Raw genomic sequence first — 19,531 nt, 5'->3', positions numbered from 1 at the left:
ATCAGTTGTCTCCAAAAAAACACACTGTATTGCAAATAATTTTGTCTTAGGCCCGGTTCACATTAGCGTTCGCTGGCCGGATTCGCCTGAGCGGATCCGGACCGTATACTGTACAAACGGAACGGACGTTACGCATAGCAACGCAAAGTCTATGCGGCCGTTCACACGCGTCCGTTCCGCAAGGAACGGAGCAGGATCGGATCCGGACTCCGGACACTTTTCCAACATGCTCTATTTTTGGGTCCGGATCATCCGGCCGACGCACCCGGACCGGAGCCTGACTGCACCATCCGTGCATAGAAATCAATGGGAAACAGAAAGCACAGAACACACTGGCTATAAAAACCTGACGTTCTACTCCACTTCCTATGCGTTTTCTAGTGGACATTTTGGATGGGGACACATGGGCCCAGCATTTCTGGAGTGGAGCAGCAGTGACTTTGTGCTGGAGCGGTTTGGCAGTATGTCGTATGTGGAGGTGAGGCCCTACACAGTGGAGGACCTGATTCTACATGTGCACCTTCTGCTGACCTCCCAGACCCCAACAATATTTATATAGTTTGTTATCTCTTTTACCAAATGGATCCGGATCGCAGCCATATCAATACGTATGCAAACGGACCGGATCGGATCCAGATCGGAACCGTACGGTTCCGATCCGGATTCTGATCCGGATCTGGTCCGGTCATCCGGTCCGTTCTCTACAGAAACGCAAGTGTGAACGGGGCCTAAGTGTTGGACCAAAAACACAGTACTGTCAGTGGCAGCTGGGATCAGTTGTCTCCAAAAAAAACACACTGTATTGCAAATAATTTTGTCTTAGTGTTGCACCAAAAGACAGTACTTTCAGTGGCAGCTGGGATCAGTTGTCTCCAAAAAACACACTTTATTGCAAATAATCTTGTCTTAGTGTTGCACCAAAAGACAGTACTGTCAGTGGCAGCTGGGATCAGTTGTCTCCAAAAAAACACACTGTATTGCAATTAATTTTGTCTTAGTGTTGCACCAAAAACAGTAATTTCAGTGCCAGGTGGGATCACTTGTGTCTCTAAAATAAACACACTTTCTTGCAAATAACTTTGTCTTAGTGTTGCACCAAAATACAGTACTGTCAGTGGCAGCTGGGATCAGGTGTGTCTCCAAAAAAAACACACTTTATTGCAATTAATTTTGTCTTAGTGTTGAACCAAAAACAGTACTTTCAGTGGCAGCTGGGATCAGTTGTCTCCAAAAAACACACACTTTATTGCAAATAATTTTGTCTTAGTGTTGCACCAAAAGACAGTACTGTCAGTGGCAGCTGGGATCAGGTGTGTCTCCAAAAAACACACTTTATTGCAATTAATTTTGTCTTAATGTTGCACCAAAAGACAGTACTTTCAGTGGCAGCTGGGATCAGTTGTCTCCAAAAAACACACTTTATATCAAATAATTTTGTCTTAGTGTTGCACCAAAAGACAGTACTGTCAGTGGCAGCTGGGATCAGTTGTCTCTAAAAAAACACACTGTATCGCAATTAATTTTGTCTTAGTGTTGCACCAAAAGACAGTACTGTCAGTGGCAGCTGGGATCAGTTGTCTCCAAAAAAAACACACTTTATTGCAAATAATTTTGTCTTAGTGTTGCACCAAAAGACAGTACTGTCAGTGGCAGCTGGGATCAGGTGTGTCTCCAAAAAAACACACTTTATTGCGATTAATTTTGTCTTAGTGTTGCACCAAAAGACAGTACTTTCAGTGGCAGCTGGGATCAGTTGTCTCCAAAAAACACACTTTATTGCAAATAATCTTGTCTTAGTGTTGCACCAAAAGACAGTACTGTCAGTGGCAGCTGGGATCAGTTGTCTCCAAAAAAACACACTGTATTGCAATTAATTTTGTCTTAGTGTTGCACCAAAAACAGTAATTTCAGTGCCAGGTGGGATCACTTGTGTCTCTAAAATAAACACACTTTCTTGCAAATAATTTTGTCTTAGTGTTGCACCAAAATACAGTACTGTCAGTGGCAGCTGGGATCAGGTGTGTCTCCAAAAAAAACACACTTTATTGCAATTAATTTTGTCTTAGTGTTGAACCAAAAACAGTAATTTCAGTGCCAGGTGGGATCATTTGCATCTCTAAAATAAACACACTTTCTGGCAAATAATTTTGTCTTAGTGTTGCACCAAAAGACAGTACTGTCAGTGGCAGCTGGGATCAGTTGTCTCCAAAAAAACACACTTTATTGCAATTCATTTTGTCTTAGTGTTGAACCAAAAACAGTAATTTCAGTGCCAGGTGGGATCACTTGTGGCTCTAAAATAAACACACTTTCTTGCAAATAATTTTGTCTTAGTGTTTCACCAAAATAGCAAAGCAATCTTTAAAGAAATCGCCCCCCCGCCCCAAACCGTGGGTGTGGGGGCCACCCGAGCTGGAGGGGATAGCAGGCAGGAAGGGGGTATTGGGCCTAGCGGCAGGGAGGGGGGTCGGACCCCCTCTCCTTCGCCTGGGTCCCCCGTCCTCCGCTCCCCTCCAGCTTTAAAAAGTTATGTTGCTGCATGCAGCTATTGTAAGAGGCAACGGGCGGGGATCACTCACCTCTTCCTCGTTCCAGCCTGTGCTCCACTGACGTCACTTCCTGCTACGCGCCAAGGAAGTGACGTTAGTGGAGCGCACGCTGGAACGAGGAAGAGGTGAGTCATCCCCGCCCGTTGCCTCTTACAATAGCTGCAGGCAGCAACGTAACTTTTTACAGCTGGAGGGGAGCGGAGGACGGGGGACCCAGGCGAGGGAGGGGCGGTCCGACCCCCCTCCCCGCCGCTAGGCCCAATACCCCCTTCCTGCCCGCTATCCCCTCCAGCTCAGGCGGCCCCCCACACCCATGGATGGGCGGGTGCCGCCCCCCCAGAAGTGCCGCCTGAGGCAAAAGTTTCACCCTGCCTCATGGGCGGGCCGGCCCTGGTGAGCAGCACTAACAGCAGCAACAGCCAACGCCCCACACAAGTTATAACATCCACCCAGCAGCCAGTGGTCAGCAGCAGCCTTCCCCAGATGAGAGCATTGTGTCCCTCGATCTGGTGTCGGAGCAATTATTGAGGGCTGCCGTTGAGGGGATGATGGGGTCTGATGTGGTGGAGGAGGTTGGGCTCGGGCCAGCATCCCAAGTTAATGTTGAGGACGATGAGGGGTCTGTGTCTGGGGATGCTGGGGTGGCAGAGGTGGTGGGGGGGGGTCAAGAGAAGAGTTTGATGATGATGATGATCGGGACCATCTGTATGTGCCTCAGCCCCTGGAAAACATGTTGTATCCTGTGTTTAGGTACTAAAATCTGCGTTCCCACTGCCCGGGTCCACGGATGCATATACATTTTTGGGCAGCACTATTAAGTACCTTCCTCTCTGGCTCCTTCTCCTCCACCGCCTCTGCAAACTCTACCTCATCCGGAAGCGCTAACTCAGCAATAGGTGCGTGGAAGCGGTGCAGCACAGCTGTTGCCATGCGTCAGCAGGCCTTATTAAAGCTGATCTGCCTTGGAGATGAGCAGCACACAGGTGCTGAAATTTGGAAGGGAATACAGGAACAGACCCAGTTGTGGCTGCCACCGCTGGACCTGGCTGGAACCAGGCCTGGTTGTGTGTGATAATGGGAGCAATCTCATTAGCGCGTTACAGTTGGCAAAGCTGAGACACATCCCTTGCCTGGCCCAGTTTCTGAACCTAGTGGTTCAGCGGTTCCTGAGGACATACCCAGATGTGGCGGATCTTCTGCAGAAGGTATGACAAGTGGCAAAGCATTTTCGCAAATCCAGTACCACTTCGGCCGCACTCACCAAGTTGCAGCAGCGATTCAGTCTACACAACCATTGCTTGGTGTGTGATGTCCCCATGCGCTGGAATTCGACGCTGCACATGTTAGCACGCCTTTGCCAGCAGAAGAGTGCCGTAGTCCAGTACCTGATGGAGCAGTACCGAGGCAGTCAGCCTCGGTCAGACTGACTTCCGCTAACCCAGGACTAGGAGGGGAGCTAAGAACAAGACAAGCTGCAGCTAGTGCCCACAAGGGAATGGTATCGACAGTGTCCAAGGAGTGGCAACGTTTTCTGACACCCAGGCAGCAGCCCACAGAACAGCGCAGTTCCACCTCCAACACCGCTCGCCTGCAGAGGATGGTCAAGGACTACATGTCAGATGGCGTAACCATGTTGAACGATCCATCAGTCCCCTTTAATTATTGGGTCTCTAAGCTAGACACCTGGCACGAACTGGCAATGTACGCAATAGAGGTGCTGGCTTGACCTGCCGCCAGCGTTATGTCCGAACGTTGTTTCTGTGCTGCCGGAGGCATCGTTACAGATAGGCGTATCAGCCTGTCCACAGCAAATGCAGACCGTCTGACATAAATACAAATGAATAAATCGTGGATTGGAACCGACTTCGCAACACCCCCCGACCAAGCACCATGAACATCTGTGCTGGGTTAGCGTTGCTGGTCCCAGATAGGAATAGGACTGCTTTTCAGGAATATCTCCTTTGTATAATATTTATCAATGCATGGCGGCAAAATGCATTGGTTTAAAGTGAACCTGAGGAGAATGAGATGGAGGTTGCCGTATTTATTTCCTTTTAAACTATACCAGTTACCTGGCAGCCATAATGATCTATTTGGACGCAGTGGTGTGTGAATGAAACCAGAAAGAAGTATGCAGGTAATCCTGCCAGGTCGGACATTGTCAGAAACACCCGATCTGCTGCATGGTTGTTCAGGGTCTATGCCTGAACGTATTAGAGGCAGAGGATCTGCAGGACAACCAGGCAACTGGTGTTGCTTAAAAAGAAATAAATATGGCAGCCTCCATGTCACTCTCACCTCGGGTTCACTTAAAGAGACTCTGAAGCGAGAATAGATCTTGCTTCAGAGCTCATAGTGAGCAGGGGCATGTGTGCCCCTGCTAAAACGCCGCTATCCCATGGCTAAACGGGGGTCCCTTCACCCCCAAACCCACCCCCGCAAAACTTGGTCGTGAAATATCTCTTCCTGGAGGCAGAGCTAACGGCTGCAGCCCTGCCTCTCTATCAGACGCGCATCGCCGCCTCTCCCCCGCCCCTCTCAGTGAAGGAAGACTGAGAGGGGCAGGGGAGAGGCGGAGGTACGCGTCTGATAGACTTGCTGAGAGGCAGGGCTGTGGCGGTTAGCCTTGCCCCAATGCGGAAGCGCTCCCTGGCTGCATGGAGGGGATTTGGGGGTGAAGGGACCCCGTTAAGCCGCGGGATAGCGGCGTCTTAGCAGGGGCACACATGCCCCTGCTATGTATGAGGTCTGAAGCGAGATTTATTCTCACTTCAGACTCTCTTTAAGCATGCATTTTGTCCTCATGCAAGGCCTGGGTTGTGTCAGAAAGCGTGGCCTTTTTCTCCTGTTGTACCTCCTCTTCCATCCTGTGTGCTGGGTTAGCGTTGCTGGTCCCATTGGTAGGACTGCTTTTCAGGATTATCTCATTTCTATTATATATATCGATGCATGGTGACAAAATGCATCGCTTTAAGCATGCATTTTGTCCTCATGCAAGGCCTGGGTTGTGTCACAAAGCGTGGCCTTTTTCTCCTGTTGTACCTCCTCTTCCATCCTGTGTGCTGGGTTAGTGTTGCCGGTCCCATTGGTAGGACTGCTTTTCAGGAATATCTCATTTCTATTGTATATATATATATATATATATATATATATATATATATATATATATATCGATGCATGGCGACAAAATGCATTGCTTTACGCATGCATTTTGTCCTCATGCCAGGCCTGGGTTGTGTCTCAAAGTGTGGCCTTGCTCTCCTGTACCTCCTCTTCCATCCCGTGTGCTGGGTTAGCGTTGCTGGTCCCATTTTCAGGAATATCTCATTTCTATTACATTTATCACACTATGGCTACAAAATGCATTGCTTTACGCATGCATTTTGTCCTCATGCCAGGCCTGGGTTGTGTCTCAAAGCGTGGCCTTGCTCTCCTGTACCTCCTCTTCCATCCTGTGTGCTGGGTTAGCGATGCCGGTCCCATTGGTACTACGACAGCTTTTCAGGGTTTCATTTGCCCCCCCCCCCCCCACACACACACACACACACACACACACACACTATTTCCAAGCCATTTTGCAGGATTTTCCCTTATTTTTTGTGGTTTTTCTGGTCTGCAAAGCAGGAATATTCGGGTCCCTATTGACTTCCATTATGTTTGGGATTCAGCACGAATATGCCGAATATCTGGACCATGTTCGGCCGAACCGAACCCGAATATCTGGATGTTCGATCAACACTATACAGATCACAGCATGGAACTATCTAGCCTGCACACAGTCCTCCTAGCTGCCTATCACTAAATCACAGAAATCCTTACAGAAAGTAGTAGTACTAGTAGCTAGCTAGCTAAAACAGAGATTAACAATAGGGAAAATAACAAAATAATGCAAGGAATGTGGATGTGTATATCACTGGCTGTAGCCTGTGAATGCTGTTTCTGCTCACAAGCACAGCACACAGCACAATAACCACCCAGAAAGTGAAACCAGAGCTTGGCTCAAAGCTTTTATACTGAAGGGTGGGCTAGATTTCTATTAGTTGCTAAGGGTGTAGCAACAACCAAAAGTTTTACCTGATTGGCCAGTCAAATGGTCTGTTTGTGAAACTACACATACAAAACTACGCATAGGCGTAAGCTACGCCCATTGCGGAAATTACGCCTGCCAACTCAACTACGTTCAAGAGCGGAATGTGCGAAGTACGCGTAGTTTACGCCTAGCGGCATGTGGCTACGCGTTACTTCACAGCCTAAACTACGCATGCGAAGCAACGCATAATACGTATTAAGTACGCGTAGCAAACGTATGTACGATGTTCGGTAGGATGACTACGCGTATTTTACTACGTGTAGTTTTCAACATTCGAAATACAACTACGATGCGTATGCGTCAACTACAATGCGTAGCTTCGCATAGGCGTAGTTTCTGCTCAACCCTGTTCCACATACTATCCTGTCTCTGATTAGAGAGTCTTTGAGATCACTGAACTCACAGCTTGCTGCTAGTATTTTCAGTTCTGTAACATAGCTGTCTATGGTTTCTCCAGTCTCCTGATTTCTTGAAAAAATTTTTAATCTTTCCACAATTTCATTCTTTTTAGGGTCATATTGTTTATCAAACATCTGAATAATGTTTTTCACAGTCATATTCTCTATGTCATTTCCTCTGACTAAAGTCTTTGATATTTCTCTGCCCTTCTCTCCTATTAAGTAGTGGAACAGTTTTATTTTGCGCTTTTCATCACTGGATGCTACTGTGAGATCCACATACAGTGTGAACTCTTCTTTCCATTGTTTCCATGCTTGGGCCAGATTAGATGAACTCACATCTAGTTTCCCATGGGGTTTCAATCCACTCTCCATGCTGTCTTTAACTGTACAGTGACACTTTACTCACTGTTGCTGTGGCTGTCTCTTCCTTGCAGGCTTGTTGCCTCTTCTTGTGAGTTCAGTTTGTTGCTCTGTTACTCTGAAGTCCTGTACACCGCTGCCACCATGTTTGTTATGTTAGGTTTCTTCTATTTGCAGACACACATGGTAGATTATAACTCAGAGGCTTTAACCATGCTTATCACACAACCCTGTGTCCTTTACACATACACAGGGAGGAACCAATGAGTTGTACAAAACTGAATCCTTAATAACAGTAGTTAGACATCTAGTGGCTAAACTGCAATACTACATGTTGCTACATCGGCGCTGCATGCACGCTCAACTGAACGGACCACCTTGGGCATTGTTATTTATAAAAAAAATATTTTTTTTTTAATGTCAATGTCATTTACAAAAAAGCATTATGCTCAAGTAAACGGACCAACGTGGTGCCGCGTCATGATGTCACGTGTACCAGAGGCCTGGATGGGCTGGGAAGTTAATTATAGAACTTTATAATGATAGCATGTTCGTCAAATTTATCAAAAATTATTTCTAACGTTATTATATTTGTGTGCTGCTTTTATTAAACTCCTAGCGGTAACGCCGAGTCAGGCTCGGGCTGGTAATCCACAGCTCAGAGTGGTAACTCTTAGCTGGTTGCATGGAAGGTGTGTAATGTGCAGAGCTGCCCCAGATCTATCTAGTGGTATGATTTTTAGGGTTTAAAAGCTTGTGAAAAAAATTGCACCACTTTTACACAATAGCGTCAAAAAGTGAAGTGGAGGAGCACACATCCAAGAGAGGGAGTTCTGTGTGCCTAAGCCTTAGATCCCAGTACCAATGGGATCTTTTCAATCCAAAGCACAAACATGGCTGGCTGGCACCACAAAATTAAAATTCAGCTCTTTATTGAAATGCCATTAAAATGACATAGTAGTCAAACATGTGATCAAAAATAAGCTAGAGCGGCGAACTTATTCGCGCAAACGATATGCGAGTTCGACCCGCTCCCTATACTACATCATTAGGGTCAACTTTGACCCTGTACATCACAGTCAGCAGATACAGGGTAGCCAATAAGGCTACACTCCCTCCTGGAGCAACCCCCCCCCTATAAAACGCAGGCAGCATCAGCCTTTTCACTCACTCGTGTGGCTGCAGTAATTAGAGAAGGGAGAGAACCTGCTGACATAGGGAAAGCTTAGTTAGGTTCTTGTGTTAGGCTTGTTAGGTTGCTCCTTCTTGCTGATACTAATTGCTAAAAAGCACTCCTCATCCTCACCAGCTCTTTTGAGAGCTAATGTTGTTCTTGTGATCTATTTTTTTTTTTTGTGTTTGTGTGCGTGTCCCACAGACACTTGTGTTGCATATACAGCTCTATGAGTCAGTCGCAGCTGCTGGACCTTGGCCCCTTGGTAATTCCTACTGTGCCACTGCCAGGCCCAGCACATTCAGTGACTACCTGTGTGTGTGACAGCTGCACATTTGTAATACCAATCACTGCATACCCACCTGTTCAGTGCACCTACCTACCTACGTGAGCGCATGCATTGTTATATACCACCAGTCACTGCACCTGTTCACGGTACCTGTGTGTGTGTGACAGCTGCACATTTGTAATACCAATCACTGCATACCCACCTGTTCAGTGCACCTACCTACCTACGTGAGCGCATACATTGTTATATACCACCAGTCACTGCACCTGTTCACGGTACCTGTGTGTGTGACAGCTGCACATTTGTAATACCAATCACTGCATACCCACCTGTTTAGTGCACCTACCTACCTACGTGAGCGCACGCATTGTTATATACCACCAGTCACTGCACCTGTTCACGGTACCTCTGTGTGTGACAGCTGCACATTGTATTGATACCAGTCAGTGCATACCTGTTCACTGCACATTGTATTAGTCAAGTCAGTGCATACCTTTCACTTTATCCCCCCCAATATGGGCAAAACAGGCAGAGGCAGGCCACCTGGCAGGTCTGTTCGAGGTCGTGCTGTTGTCATTTCGTGCGGCCTTGAACCAAAGTACAGTGTTCAGAAGGCGCGTGCCATCAACCCCCAAGATTGTCAGGACGTAATTGACTATTTAACACAGAACACCTCATCTTCCTCAGCTTCCGCACAGAAGCGTGACATATCTTCCTCCTCCTGCTCTGATTCTGGCACCCCACTTAACACTCAGTCGGCCGCCACCACCAAAGTGCCATCACCCCAGGGCTCAGCGGTGTGGAAAGTTTTTTGTGTGTCTGCCTCAGATGAGAGCAATGCCATCTGTACTCTCTGCCACCAAAAATTGAGATGTGGAAAGACCAAGACCAGTGTAGGGACAACTTCCTTACGAAGGCACATGATGACAAAGCACAAACTGCAATGGGATGACCACCTGAGGAAAAGCAGCACACAAAAGCGAAGCCACACACCACAGTGGAAGATACCAAAAAAGGTGATACCCAAACTGTACCGTGATGTTGAAAGGCAAGTGGTGTCATCTCTGGCACCCAGCATTGGGTCAAGGGTCCATCTGACCACGTGGTCTGCAAAGCACGGTCAGGCCTGCCCGAAGACTAAGTCAGGCCTCACACACAGTATCTCTGCCTGCACGCCGTGTGACTGCCTGCCCCAAGACTAAGTCGCTCCCCACACAGCATCTCTGCCTGCAGGCCACTTGACTGCCTTCTCCGCCACCACCAACAGGGTCCAGGACTCCAGGCGGATTCCTGAATTTTTAAGGCTGCTGCTAGCAGCGGCCACTATAATAATTTTTCTGGTGCGTGTACATGCCCGCCTAATTTTTCTGGCTGCACTGCAGCTGCAACAACAATACAAAAGGCATGTACATGTGTCATTTCCCCTTCATGATCATTACCTTGTCGCAGTGAAGGAGCATGCGTATCACAATGAAGCAATGACCGACGGCTATATGAGTGTCTCGGGGGGGTCTGTCAGTGTGAAGCAGTACACTAATTACACTACCTGATTGATGTACACACATGCAAGATGTGTTAAAGCACTTTAGGCCTCCAATTTAGCATGCAATGTGATTTCTGCCCTTAAAACGCTGCTGTGCGTCAAATCCAGATTTTTCCCTGGGACTTTTGGCGTGTATCCCACCCCCCCATGCAAAAACTCAGATGTTAGACCCCTTCAAACATCTTTTCCATCGCTTTTGTGGCCAGCATAAATGTTTATAATTTTCGAAGTTCGCCTCCCCATTGAAGTCTATTGCGGTTTGCGGAAGTTCACGTGAACCGAACTTTTTGCGGAGGTTCGCGTTCGAGGTTCGCAAACCGAAAATCGGAGGTTCGAGCCATCTCTAGTGATAATAACAGAGGCCCTGGAGCACTGGTGGTAAAACTGTGCTTGTGCTTTTTTTATGTGGCACACAATTCGATATCACTGTAAGTGGGCACACATGTGGCTCTGTGCCAGTGGCCTGTCGGTGCATATTCTCAGTGTCTGTGTGTTAGTGCACAAACCCTTCAAACACAATTTAGTGATAATAACAGAGGCCCTGCAGCTGTTGTGGAAAAAAAGGTGCTTTTATATGGCACACAATTCAATATCACTGTAAGTGGGCACGTGTGTGGCTCTGTGCCAGCGTGCTGTCTGTGCACTAACACACACAGACACAGAGAATGCGCACCAACACTTCAAACATAATTTAGTGATAATAACACAAGCCCTGCAACAATTGTGGAAAAAAAGGTGCTTTTTTATGGCACACAATTCAATATCAGAGTAAGTGGGCATGTGTGTGTGTGGCTCTGTACCAGTATGCTGTCTGTGCACTAACACACAGACACTGAGAATGCTGCAACAGTAGTTCAAACACAATACAGTGATAATAATAGAGGCCCTGGAGCACTATTGTGCTTGTAGTAGGCACTGGGCAGTGGGCACAATGCTGGGTGCCTGTGGGCTGTGGAGTGTCGCACACACAAAAGAAAAAACAACAAACAACAAAATATAAAACAGCAGAAGGATGAAGTAGCCCTCAGAAGGGCTGTTTGGGATGATTAAACTGCTATTATCCAGCGAGGATCAAAATAAACAAGCATGGCGGGCGCTTCAGCGTTTTTATAGGGGGCGGGTGAGTCAGTGAGGGAGTGCAGGCTTATTGGCTGCCATGTGCCTGCTGACTGTGATGTAAGGGGTGAAAGTTTAGCCCAATGATGATGTATGGGGATGGGTCGAATAGCGCCATGTGCTCGCAGCGAGTGCGAATACACAATCTTCGCCGAATAGTGCTCACCGCTGAACAATTTGGATCATCTCTAGTTATAAGATGGCCGGCGCTTTATATACATAGGGGAGGGAAGGGCAGAAGCTCCCCTTTTCTGATTGGTTGCTAGGGCCTTGGTTCTGGGCTCTGTGATTGGCCTATCAACGTAATTTCCCTGGTGACGGCTCACAATTAGGGCTTGTAACCTGGAATTACAGGCCGTATTCAAATGCAATTAGTGGTGCATCAAAATCGCCATCCATAATAGCGGCAGATCACAAATGACAATTCGGAAGTCCATATTGCTAAAATTGGCCTGTAAATAACGCATAGCCATAATTACGAAGTTGTAGTGAGCATTAGGTTTTGACTACATTTGCCCAATGGAAGTACATGACATGAAGAATACATAAGGGGGTATTGTTATTTAAGTTTAATTGGTCATATAAATCATTAATTGTAATTTTATTTTCACAGCTCTGCTTCATGTGTATCTTTTCAAAACCTATTTTTTGCTTTGCTTGATGTTATCTATCCTACTAAAAACGTATTAATCTCATTGTGTCACTAGCAAGTTCAGGTATGCCTTAAAGAGGACCCAAATTAAAAATACAAGATTTCATAAATAAAATCTATTTTCTAACTTATAATAAAAAATAGCAGCCTTTTTTCAGCTGCATGCTGACAAATATTAAGGAAAATTGGATACTTACCTGTCGGTAATTTTCCTTTCCAGATGTATCCATGGCAGCACGATAGGGTTAAGTCCCGCCCACTTCACCCCATAGGACCAAATATGAATAAATTAACTCCCTAGAGCGTCCCTCCCCAGTCTTTTGACTCGGAATCACCGAATCTAGGGGTGGGAGCCTCGTGCTGCCATGGATACATCTGGAAAGGAAAATTACCGACAGGTAAGTATCCAATTTTCCTTATTCCATATGTCTCCATGGCAGCACGATAGGGAACTAACTAGTCAATAATACATCGGGAGGGATGAGGTGCAGTTCAGAAGTTTTTAATGAGTTTCACACCAAATTTACAGTATTTACATTCAATACATTAGTTCCAAATTGTACAGAGGAATTCCCTGCTGGATCTACCCTGTAGTGTCTCATGAACGTGTTTAAAGAGCTCCAATTCGCAGCCTGGCAAATTTTCTCTGGAGATACTTTAGTAAATGCTGCCCAAGAGGCAGCCATGCCTCTAGTCGAGTGGGCACAGATCTGTTCTGGGGGTACTAAGTCACGTAATTTATAGGCTTCCTGAATGGTTTTGACCAACCAGTTTGCTATTGTTCTGGATGATGCTGAGAGACCTTTCCTGTAACCTGACGCTATTATAAACAGTCTTTCTGACTTTCTGAAGGTAGCTGTTCTTGAAATGTATTCTTTCAAGATAGTTCCTACATCTAATGGATGTGGGATTGCGTTATCTTCCTTCCAGAATGTAGGTAGGGTCCAGTCCTGGTTAAAATGATACAGGGAGGCCACTTTAGGAATGAAGTGCTGAATTGGCCTAAGGACCACTCTGTCAGGAAAGAATGTTAACGATGGTTCCTGTGCCCCCAAGGCCTGGAGTTCAGATACTCGCCTGGCTGATGAGATTGCCACAAGAAATACAGCCTTGTAGGATAGATGAATCAGATCACACTCCGCTAGCGGTGTAAATGGCGGGCCTGACAGGACCTCCAGTACAAGGGGTAAATCCCATTTAGGGAAAACTGTCCTTGTAGGAGGCTTCTGCTTCATAACTCCTCGAATAAACTGTATCACCAAGGGGTGTAGGGCCCATCTATAGTCTGTGAGTGCGGATAAGGCTGATATCTGGACTTTTAAGGTGTGGTACCCCAATCCTTTGTCCAGTCCTGTCTGTAGAAATTGTAATATCTCTTTAATCTGTGGTTTTAGTGGATCGAGTTGCAATTGACTCATAAAAGTTATAAATTTACACCAGATGTTGTGGTAAGATAGTCTAGTAGAAGGCTTACGGGCCTTTAGAATAGTCTGTATAACTGACTCTGAGAAGCCTAGGGTTTCAAGTTTCTGCCTTTCAAAGTCCACGCTGCTAGTTCCAGTCTGCCTGGGCTTGGATGAAGAATTGGACCTTGATGTAGAAGGTTGTAGCATTGTGGTAGTTTCAGAGGTTCCTGTGAGCTGAGTTGCCACAGCAGTGGGAACCAAGGCCTCCTTGGCCAGAAGGGGATTACTGCTATCAGAGTGACCGATTCCCTCAGTAGCCTCAATAGTAGGCGATGGATTAACGGGATTGGGGGAAACACATACCCCACCTTGAAGTTCCAATCCGCCAATAGCGCGTCCGTCGCTACTGCATTTCTGGCCTGCCATCTTGACATAAAGGTTTTGCATTTTGTGTTTCTCGATGTCGCCATCAGATCTATCTCTGGTGTAGTTATCTGGTTGCAGATCATTTGAAATATGTTGTCGTTTAGGGACCACTCGTTGTTGTCTAAACGATTTCTGCTGAGGTAGTCTGCTTCCGTGTTCTCTGGCCCCGGAATGTAAATTGCCGACAGGCTTAGGAGATAGTTCTGTGCTAGGTTGAATATTGGGGCCACTTCCTGTAGAAGGCTCATTGATCTCGTTCCGCCCTGTTTGGAGACGTACGCCACTGCTGTACGGTTGTCCATGCGTAACAATACTCTCTTCCTTTCGAGAAAAGGTTTGAATTTCTGAAGAGTTAAATAAGCCGCCCTTATTTCTAAAATGTTCGCAGGAAGAGATGTATCCTTCTCTCCCCAGGTTCCCTGTACAACCTGTTTCAATAGGTGCCCTCCCCAGCCTGTCTGACTGGCATCTGTGGTCACTATGACCGGAGAAGGCTGGCAGATTAGTAATGGAGTAGAGAGATTTGCCCTGTCTGTCCACCATAGCAGACTGTTCCTCATTCGGTGTGTTATCAATATGTCTTGTGATAATTTCTTGGTATGCCACTGATTTAGAAATCCTGTCTGCCACTCCCTGCAGTTCCACTGTGCCCATCTGACCATTGGGATTGTCGAGGTCATTGTCCCGAGGAGACTTAAACATCGAGTTGCTGTGGTTGTTGACAAACAGATCATATTGCGTACCTTTAGAATGAGTTTTTCCTGTTTCTCTGGCGGAAGGCTTATGGTATTTGCTTGCGTCTGGAATTGAGCCCCTAAAAACATTATTTGTGTTGATGGTGTTAGCTGACTCTTTTTGGTGTTGATCTTCCATCCGAAGATTTCCAGTTGATGAATTAGCATTTGTCTTTGAAGCAGTAATTGATGTCTGTCCTGACTTAACAGTAGTAAATCGTCCAGGTAGTGGAACAATCTTAGTCCTTTCAATCTCAGCAGTTCCACTAATGATAACAGGATCTTTGAAAAAGTTCTCGGGGCGGTACAGATGCCGAATGGGAGGCAGCGGAATTGGAAGTGGCGGTTGCCTACCGCAAATCTGAGGAACTTCTGGTAATGATGATGAATTAAGATGTGAAGATAGGCATCCTCTAGGTCTATAGAGAGGGCCCAATCGTTCTTCATGAATACGTTTGTGATAGTCTGTAAAGTCTCCATCTTGTATCTTTTTAGATTGATATGTCTGTTCAACCTTCTTAAGTCCATCACTGGACGTAAGTCTCCAGATTTCTTTTTTACTAGGAACAGAGGTGAGTAGACCCCTCTGCCTCTTTCCTTCCGAGGAACCTGTATAATTGCATTCTTGTTTAAAAGTTCCTGAATGTAATCCATCAAGATTTTTCTTTTCTCCTGAGAGGCCGGAATCCTTGTGGCTTTGAATCTCTGTGGTGGTGTTGACGTGAACGTCCACCGATGACCTATCCTTATCGTCTGTACCACCCAAGGATCCTTGATGGCTTCCGCCCAGACATCTGCATAGGCTTGAAGTCTGCCACCCACTGGCAATGTCTGGGCGGTCTGACCATCAAAAAGACTTTTGCTGGTTGGCAACCTGGCTGGTCTTCTTCTGTTTATTGAGTCTCTGTAGAGTAGTTTGTGAGCTCTGCCAATTACGTCTAAAGCCTCCTGCTGGTCTATAACCTGAGGTGGATCTAAATCTATTTTGCCGGTACGTAGGTCTTTGTGTAAAGTTAGGCTTCCTATCCTTGCGGTCTTGGGGAATCATTCCCGAACGTCCCCCCGTAATCCTTTTGATGGCGGTATCTAATTCCTGACCAAATAGATTTTTTCCGTCATAAGGAATTTTGCACCAGTCCTGCCTTGATACTTGGTCAGCAGACCAGTGTTTAAGCCAAAGGGCTCTCTTGGAGACTACAGAATGGAGCATTGATCTGGAGGAACATCTGAGAACATCGACTGCTGCTTCACCGATAAAATCGGCAGTAAGCTTGAAATCATCTAAGGCTGCAATGATTATCTCCTTATCCGTGTCAGCTCTCAGGGCATCCTCAATATTTTGAGTCCAACCTCTCAAGGCTTCAGCCACTGCAGTGAGGGCGACTGCTGGCTTGCAGGCGCCTCCCGAGGATAAATAAGACTTTTTAAGTTCTGAATCTATTTTTCTTTCTAAAGGATCAGTGAATGACACAGAGTTCTCACGGGGTAATGTTACATGTCTGGCTAAGGACATGATGGATGCATCTACTTTAGGGGCTTCGTCCAGTATGGCCGTTTTATCTTCCTCTAGCGGATAAAGTTTGTTTAATTTATTAGCTAGGGAAGGCTTTTTATCAACTTTTTTCCATTCTTCTAAAATGATGTCATTAATGTTATCTATAAACGGGAACGTTTTAACACTCTTATTAAGATGCGTATAATATTCCTTTTGCGTTCTTGCAGAAGTACTTGGGGCTTCCTCATCCTGCCAATCCATGGCGTCTCTTACAGATTTAATATATGGTTGCACCAAACTAAAGTCAAATCCCACCGGGGGTTGGTCAGGTTCTGTTTCAACACTAGCGGGTAAGGTGGCCCCTGTATCCATGTTTTGAGTACTTAAATGAGAAGGTAATGTAGATATATATTGGTTCATGGATTCCTGAACCGCCTGCTTTATCATATGGGAAATGTCCATTGAACGATCAGGTTCTCTGGCCATAGATTCAAAGCATGCCCTGCATACTAGCTTGCCAGTCATGACTCTATTGCCACAGGCCCAGCATTTCTTCCTAGAAGGTGAAGGTGATTTCTTAGGCGATCCAGTCTCTTGTCCTCTTCTTAAAGAAGAACGCCTACTGGAGCGAGAGCGAGAGCGAGAACGGGATCTAGATGGTGATCTTCTCCTTGGGGTAGAATTCCTCCTGGGAGAATCTGTCTCAGACTGACCCCTGTAAGGATCCGTCTGGTCTAGTCCTCGCACTTGCTGCTGGATTAGGCTGTAATATAAAGAACAGCCTATTAGTAAGCACTCTTTTTGTAAGAAAAAGGAAAAGAAAGACGGCCACTTACTACCTGCTTCCTACCTCAGGCCAGTTAACTGGTCACTATCAGGCAAAGACTCCATGGTACAGCAATCCTGCCGCAAAACATATAGAGCATACTATTAGTTTGCTCAACCATAATACACATGATTCCATCAGTCCCCCTGCAGACTCTCTCTTACCAGAAAGGAAGTACTGTCCACCACCGTCAGCGCTGCGCTCTGATCAAAAGCCAGCGAAAAAGTGACAGGCAATCCTTTAAATATCCCTCCCCCGCTCCACTAACCAATGAGGAGCTTAGGAGAGGAATCGATCCGCCTCCCCAGACAGCCTGCCGCCCAGTAACTAATCAGCGCTGGAGTCGGCGGCGGCGGAAGTAACGTCGCATGACGTCACCGGAAGGGGAAGCGGATCTTCGGTGGAACGCACGCCGAAGCGTGCACAGTACAGCAGGGGAAACGCGATTACAGTAACCCAATTACAGGTATGGAGTCAGCCACTGCCACGCATTGCGCAGCATTATTCAACATTATAGCATATAGGGCGCATTGCAGCCCACACTAACCTCCCACCATGGCCAGAAATGGTGTAATTTCGCCAGCCAGCGCCATTTAGTTGCTGGCAGGGAACCTCAGCAGGAGAGGCTCAACCTGCTGGCATAGTAGGAAGCAGGAATTCCGGAGTAGAACTTCTGTAGCACCGGTCCAGGGGTGAGGTGATTAACGAGGACAAAAAGACTGGGGAGGGACGCTCTAGGGAGTTAATTTATTCATATTTGGTCCTATGGGGTGAAGTGGGCGGGACTTAACCCTATCGTGCTGCCATGGAGACATATGGAAAATATATTTTACATTTATTATTGGAGGAACCCCTCCCTTCCTTATATATTGCCGGGACAGATTCCAGCAGACTGGTGGAGGAGATAAAAAACAAAACACAGCCTGCTACTGATGATGTCACAGGGGAGGTGATCTTAGCTTGTGTGAGGTTTCACATAGACAACGCCCCTGTGAGGGAGGGTAGCGGATGACAAACACACCTATGATCTAAAACCTCCTACTAAGCTCAGAAGTAATGGCTGCCACCTGTATAATCCTAGTTATGAAAAGAGAAGGGTAAAAAGCATGCACTGAAATGCTCATAGGCTTGAAGGAGTGTTTATTTTCTTTGTGTGTGTCAGAATAGTGCAACTAAATATTTTGAATTAAAATGTTTGGTTTGGGTCCGCTTTAATGAATTTTGTTTGAATTATTGTCTGTTTATTCTCCAGATGATGACGTTTACCAACTGAAGACTCATACATTGCCATTGTGACATTGGGCACCCTCGATTTTTATGGATTGTACTATTGCAAGTGGAAGTGATGAATGAAAAATGATATTTCTGCAAATTCAAGCTAAAGAAAGTTGGATTGTACTATTGCGAGTGGAAGTGATGAATGAAAAATGATATTTCTGCAAATTCAAGCTAAAGAAAGTAGAAGAATGCAATTGTATACTATCTATCTTTTAAGTAGTACTTTTATTTGTATTATTGTTTTACAATGTTTACTCAGAAAATTATGTCAGATTGTAAAATAAGGCTATATGTAAAAAGGCCTATGCCCTATTAACTGTTTGTCTATTTCAACTTTTAAAGTATTTTGTCTTATAATGAAATTGTCAATCTTTAGTTTTGGTTACTAATGATACAAAACATGTTTTGCAGGTGTAAGTCCAATAAGCTTTAAAGAACATAAAAACCATACTACATGTCTTACATTTACACCGAATTTATTTATACTCAATACAAATTTACCATAAACTGTGAAGCAAAGCTTTTTAATTATGTTCAGCTGAGCAGATGACACATACTAAATATTTGATTCTTACAAGTTTCTTGTCTGTCTCCATCAATAACTGTCTTCTAATTTGAATCTATAGAAAGTCAATGTAGCATTTATAAAAAATTTAACAAAAATTACACCTGCACAGGGTATGCAGAAAAAAACCAGACTGTGGGTGGCTACAGCAAAGGGCAGATGGGAAATACAGTGCTCAAAGAGAACCATCTGAAAACCCACCACTGTGCTACTCTGTTGAGTGCTGGGGGAGCACAAGAGAGAAACCCTATGAGAGGGAGGGAGAAAAAGAAGTTGGGCCCACCTCCCCATATTCCTTCCTTAATTATGGCCAGAAGTTGAAATCTCAGCCAGCTCTGCCCAGCTTGGGTGTCAGCACTACCTAGGTGAGGCCTGCACCCACCTTGTGACATAACTGGTTAAACAGGTTAGCCAACTACACTTAAAGGAACATTATCAAACCAAGTGTTCTACAATGACAATTTACAAATAATGTCAAAGTGGCTATGTAAACAGGTTCCTACTTTTCATGTTAAATATCATAGGCAAAAGCTTTAAAGACTCTGAAGCTATTATAAAATCATCTTTTTACTTTCTATTTATCTTAAGCAGTATGAGTAGACCTGAAACGCTGCATTCCTGTTTGGC

The 19,531-nt window shown here is 45.6% G+C and overlaps 1 protein-coding gene across 3 annotated transcripts in view; it reads left to right on the top strand.

Annotated features, from left to right (window-relative positions):
• The window catches only part of DRP2 (dystrophin related protein 2), a 697,048-nt gene extending 678,345 nt beyond the window's left edge, over positions 1-18,703 (top strand). For 2 of the 3 annotated variants that reach the window (XM_068248074.1, XM_068248073.1), the window contains one exon: positions 18,314-18,703. In XM_068248074.1, coding sequence (XP_068104175.1) covers positions 18,314-18,357 — 44 coding nt within the window. In that variant the 3' untranslated portion in view covers positions 18,358-18,703. The remainder of the gene's footprint in view (positions 1-18,313) is intronic. The other variant, XM_068248072.1, reaches the window with a different exon arrangement.
• Positions 18,704-19,531: the final 828 nt, after the last annotated feature.

The sequence above is a fragment of the Hyperolius riggenbachi genome, chromosome 8 (genome assembly GCF_040937935.1).
Source record: "Hyperolius riggenbachi isolate aHypRig1 chromosome 8, aHypRig1.pri, whole genome shotgun sequence".
NCBI lineage: Eukaryota > Metazoa > Chordata > Amphibia > Anura > Hyperoliidae > Hyperolius > Hyperolius riggenbachi.
This window is presented reverse-complemented; position numbering and strand designations above follow the sequence as displayed.